Genomic DNA, 6,000 nt, shown 5'->3' with positions numbered 1-6,000 from the left:
ACTATTCCTTTCTTGATTTAATTAACTTTACATTGTTTCTCCCACTAAATATGCAAGTAAGAAGGGAATACATTTTGAAGTGAATTTTTCAAGCAGCACAAAAGTATGCAGTGCTTTTAAATTTAAAGTGCTGTGCTTTAAAGTTAATATCAAAAAAGAATTTCGAAATGTTTTACTCTTTTAAAATGTCGGAAAAGCAATTATTTTACTTAGGGGTAAATAATACAAAAATAACTATGTGGCTGCTTCTGCTTCATTATGAACAGTAATTCATACACCCTTTTAGGTATTTTAAAATAAATAATTGCAGGGCTAATTCTTGTGAAATAGGAAGAAAATAACAACAATATAATTAAATAAAACATTCTTTAAAAAAATGAACAAATAAAAAATGAAACAAACATATACTAAAATTAACCGAAAATGTTTTTAAATTTAATTAACTAAAGATATAAATACATTTTTTATTTTTCTTCCAGTTAAAGTATTACAATTTAGCAAATATGTTGCTATACCAATTTTAGTTAGAAAAAATATTAAGCTTAAGTACAGGGAAACTCGTGTGCAATCAGAGCAAAAGCGAGAAGCTGCCGGTGCACCGCCTCGCAGATACAAAAACAGCAAACACGGCGTCCCCCCGGAATTACGTACGCTCGCGCTCCACCCCCCAGTCGCCCCATTCCCCACAGGCGGCACTCCTCGGCGGCGGCGGAGGCGTCAGATCCCACGGTCATTACCATCCGTACCAGAATCGGCCACACCATTCACCATCCCAGTCGCCATCATCGCCATCGCCATCGTGCCCCACGCTGCAGCTGCAGCCACGTTTGCACCACTCGGAGCAGCAGCTGTGCCCGCGACGCCGCATCTATGCGTCCACGGGGAGTGCCGCCAACATCATGATGGATCGCGAATCCCTTAGCGAATGGGCTAAGGACAAGCCCCTCAGCATCCTGCAGCTGGATCCGGCGGATCGTGCGGTGCTGCGCATAGCAGGTGAGTGCTTCTATCATCTTCAAATATATAGTTTCAAATATTTTGCTACAGTGCTACTTGGAACTTGTTGGTTGAAGATTTTTTAACTTATGGATTTTTAAAGCTTTCTCTACAAATCTTTATGGGGTAATAGAATAAAAATTACATTTTTGACTTAATGTTTTCCCAAATAATTATGTTTGGAACTATTGGTCTTAATTTTTACCAGCTAAATAGAAATAGGTCAATTCTAAAAAATCATCGAGTAATAAAAGATCAGAAAGAACTAATTTTAGATCTCCATAATTATAATGCTTATAAATGCTACCAGTAATTGAGCAACCATAGTAATCAATGAAGTATAAACATGCAAGGCGTTTGTGTTAGACGAATAATTTTCAAAAATGAAAAGTACCTGAAAGGTAAGGTAAGGTATATACAAGATGATCACCTAAAAATAATTAAGATAATCCTCCGGCTAATACCTCTTTTCAAATGGAAACATTTGGACAACCCACTGCGCCCTACTCAGCCACCCAGCCACCCAAATATCCACTCTCGGCGGTTCATTGCACTTGCCATTTAGCAGTTTCCGCCAAACTGTGCTCGCATTTCTACTCGCTCTGCTGCTTTGCAGCGTTATTATGCGCTAATTCCACGCTAACGGTTGCAGCCTCCGCCCAGCCTATCCCCCCGACTATATACCCCGCCATATCCCCTGTAGGCCCCCGCCCTGTATAACCTGTCCCTGTGCCAGCATTCCTGTTTTGTCTGTCAGTCACTTGTAATTCTATTTCTGCTCCGCCAACGGAGTTTTTGCGGCCCACAGAACTATGTATGTACTAGATATTCCACATCCCTCCTTTGCCGTTTTTGCAATGGCAACTGAAAAATCGAAATTTATGTCGCCGTCGCAGCCAGAAGGCATTGTGAGTGCCGCACAATAAAAAGGCTAACCCACAAAATGGAAGCTGAATGCGAAGTCTATTGAATACTTTTCGCATTGTGCCCAGGCTATGTCTATTATAAAGTTCTGACGGTGAGGCGTTTAAGGGATTGTCGAAGAGTGGAAGAATGTCGGATCAGAGCACACGGAAATAAATTACATTTTAGATCAGAATTAGCATATGAAAAGAAGATTAAAGTTATCAAGTTCACTAAAAATAGAAGTTAATTTTGTCCTTGATATAGGGCAATTATTAGTTGGGTAAAGATAAATAGATTTTTTACATTAGTAGAATAATTTTACTTAAAACAGTAATTGTTTTGTACACAATTTTGGAAAGCATTGATAATAAACGTTCCTACAATTCTTAGTAATTTAATCTTCTTCACAATAAAAATATTAGTTTCCATTTTATTTAAAAGCTTGAGTAAACAAAGACATTTTTATCCTCACCCATATCCAAAATGCTTAAAATGTCGGGTTGTTTATTGGTTTAAAATTTAGAATCTTGAATCTTGTTTCAGAAATGATACTTTCATCATGCGTCAGTGTTCCGTTGTAATTAGTTTCGATTGCAATTTATTCAATAAGTGAGAAACGCCCAAGATGGTGAATGAAAATGAAAACAAAACTGGTTTTACCTTAACGAGCTTAAATATGTGTTTATATAGTGGAGATATTAATACATTCAGATTGATGTCTGTGATAAAGGCCCCCAGAGGGAAACCTCTACAAATGTTCTTCTATGTTGCCATGCCCACAACCAAATCCGAAGCCGAATTCGATTTCACATGCGAAATGAAAAGTTTTTGTGTAGTTCCCCGTATACTTCTTTGTTTGAATCTGAGTTTTAATTAGCCTTGAGCCAATAAGCCCACACACAATTTCGCCAAAGCTTGTAACGGAAAACTTTTCCACAAACAATTACAAGCTCTATAAAAAAGGAGAAAAAAAAAAAGTAAAATAGGTAATGAAAGGTAGGGCACACCCTAAAAACGCATTTCTTTGGATCATCTAGATGTGTCATATTTGCATTAAGTCTTCTGTTTACAATTGATTGCCAAATATTTTTAAATTTTTACTCACCTTTGGGCTACGCCTGCGCAGAGTGAACCAATTTGGACGTTTGCATGTGGGTATGAGATATTTATTTTTTTTTGGCCAGACAATAATACTTCGAGCCGAGTCTATTCGATTTTGGATAACTTTGACAGCATACGACAGCATTTATTTTTAGATGGGTGATAACACTCAGGCCTGTTCCATTACCGTTAATCGACAGCGTCTTAGTATAATATCGATATCGAACTTTTTGAAGCTTGTCAAAAGGCTTGGTCAAAATCGCATCGAAAAATGTAGTTGGGACGCCAATCCCCCGACTGCATCGCACAGATTTCATTAATAAATCTAGCGAGTTTTTAGGTTGTGGGTGTATTTGACGGAACAGCATTAGATATGCCAAGCACATTTAAGTACACGATCGGTTTTAATGGGCAAATAAGCCCGGCAACAGACGTCGGTTGCCACCGGAAGTACAGTGGCCTCAATAAAGTTGCAGAGTTGTATTTTAATACTATATTTTTTTACCAAAATTTTCTTTTCATGTTATAATAACTTTAATCTTTCTGTCAATTGTATTGGACTGAAGAGTTTATAAAAATTCAAGACTAAATATTTAAAAACATTCATTAGAACTTGAAATTTTGTTTTAAAAATTGGAATCTATAATGATGAACGATTTTTCAATAGTACTCCCACTATTTCTAAATAAAAACTCAATACGTTCATCATCGGTTGCAATTTTATCGCGTAAACTGTTTTTTTTCGGCATATTGTGCTTTATTTGGAAAATACTGATACGCCTACAAACAGAACACGATATTGTTAATTGAAAACTGATAACTGTTTCTCTGTTCTAGGCTGTTTTATTCTTTAATTGTTACCTGCTTCTGCTTCTGTTTACTTTTCACATTGGAAGTTATTTCGTATTCGCATTCCCTGTTTTCGGCGATTCTCCTTTGGCTTTTCGATTTTTAATTGTCTTTATGTGTTCCTCGTTCTGCTGCTATGTTTCAGTATCTCGATGGGGACTGCTTGTTTTTGTATTGATATCTCTAAATTGTTTTCTATTCAATTTGCATTTCTTAGTTCGCTATTTTTTACTATTCTTCATACCGTTGTATTCATATTGACAGTCACTGCTTTGGGTAATTATTCTTCTTAGGCTATGCATGAATGTTTTAAGTGGCCTGGAATCTATTCACTAACGTCCATTAGGTCGATGTTACCGTTTTCTAATCTTTCGTATGTTTCTGAAAGTTTTTTTTTAGTTTTTGAGTTTTTTATGAATTGTATTAGATTTAAAATGATAATTTATAGACTATTGAGATCGGTTTTTCTTTGTGACACATGACTTGTCAGGAGTTGAAAGCATCATGAGTCGAGTAGTGAGTAAAAAGTGTAATAATAAAAAAAGTTTGAAAAAAACACTACTGTAGACGGCAAACCTCGTAGTGACGAATCGCACCTAAGGCGTGTGGAGGGAGAATACTTTATACATTCGAAGAATGTCATTGGAGCTAAATATGTTTCGGTTCATTCATATTAACTGGTGCAATCCATTGCACGTACATTTTTCACCCATTCCGAAAAATGTAGAATAATTATAGTTTCATTTCTCGTTACACCTTTTAAGACAACTTTTATACCTATAAATACCGTTTAGTTTATTTAATGAAATCAGACTTAGTTCAAGCATTTATCTTTACAGCCATTAGAGGCTATCGCCGTGTCTTCATATATAATAATGTCCGCACTCCAGTTTAAGTACTAAAAGCAAATCGCACAAAAAGGTGTTCTGAGACCCGACGATTTTTTGCGGCCTTTATATGATCAACCATATGAAATCGAGCAATCAATGCTAATCGTTGCAAATAAAGGATAAACAGAAAAATCACCGAGCGAGTTAATCTTGCCATGTTTACCTAACTTAAATTTACCCAAAGGCCTATTTTCTATTACACATATCTTAAAGTTTTTTTTTTTTATAGATTGTAACAATTTTGACTAAGCTGCAAGGGTATTTACACGTTTCCTTTTCTTTCTTTTTTCAAATCTTTGAATTCGTGTACTTGGGACTGCTTAGCCCTTGGAATTTCTTAACTTGTATATCCATATAACACTTTTCCACTAAAATGTTTCCTTTTTCGTCACAAAATGTTTTTTCAGGGAAATTTGTTTATTTAAGGTGCTATCGTCACTAAGTTCTTACGTCGTTAAGAAGTCTTTTTGCTTGATAAATAATTATCAAAAAATTTTTATGACAGAATAAAACTGTAGCAAACATCTTGATTTCCTGGCTGACAGGTGATATTCGTGAAACATATTCACACGCACATGCAGTAAATATCTCGGTATCTTACTCCCCCAAGGCTACGCTCCGCCATATGGCACCTTTCCCAAACAATTGTCTCCCACTTTCGGTCCCTCATCCTCCCTACATCCACGAACATCGAAGAAACTCTGACTCATTAAGATAAGCAATTTTGTGTGTCAATTGTCAACTCCAAACGAGAAACGAAAACTTTGGATCAAAGCGAATGACCGCCAAGCACTTGAATATAAATAAAATCTATATAAAATGTACGCAGGCACACTCGTACAAATTATTTGTACACAAATATTTAATTACGCTACTAATTGCCAGTGACGATTAACAGCCATGAAATGAGACACTCGGGCTATTCGAGTTTAAGATACTTTGTAGACGGGGAAGCTACGGTATACTCCCCCTACAGCAGATGTTGTGCAATGTTATTTTATTTCGCTAGATCAAGTGGCATTATTTTGCTCTGTGGGAGTTTTATTCAAGGCGTTCCCGCTTTTGTGGCTTTCACAGAAATTGCAATGATCTCAGCTCCAGTCAAAATCACTTTATGGATATTTATGACCTGTTTTATATATCACAGCGATGTTTTTGCTGATGTCTGTGTGGGTGGAGTGACCATGACGTCACTGCTGCGAAACAAGTTGGCCTTTGTCAGCAATCGAGCAATCATTTAAATGACATTACGCAAATA

At 36.5% G+C, this 6,000-nt stretch overlaps 1 protein-coding gene across 10 annotated transcripts in view; it reads left to right on the top strand.

Moving 5' to 3' along the window:
- Positions 1-543: 543 nt before the first annotated feature.
- The window catches only part of LOC108048432 (microtubule-actin cross-linking factor 1), a 71,034-nt gene continuing 65,577 nt past the window's right edge, over positions 544-6,000 (top strand). For 9 of the 10 annotated variants that reach the window (XM_017129101.2, XM_017129072.2, XM_017129068.2 and 6 more), the window contains exon 1: positions 548-996. In XM_017129101.2, coding sequence (XP_016984590.2) covers positions 900-996 — 97 coding nt within the window. In that variant the 5' untranslated portion in view covers positions 548-899. Of the gene's footprint in view, positions 997-6,000 lie in introns of all 10 variants that reach the window. The other variant, XM_017129087.2, reaches the window with a different exon arrangement.

The sequence above is a fragment of the Drosophila rhopaloa genome, unplaced genomic scaffold, assembly GCF_018152115.1.
Source record: "Drosophila rhopaloa isolate 14029-0021.01 unplaced genomic scaffold, ASM1815211v1 contig_69, whole genome shotgun sequence".
Classification (NCBI taxonomy): Eukaryota; Metazoa; Arthropoda; class Insecta; order Diptera; family Drosophilidae; genus Drosophila; species Drosophila rhopaloa.
This window is presented reverse-complemented; position numbering and strand designations above follow the sequence as displayed.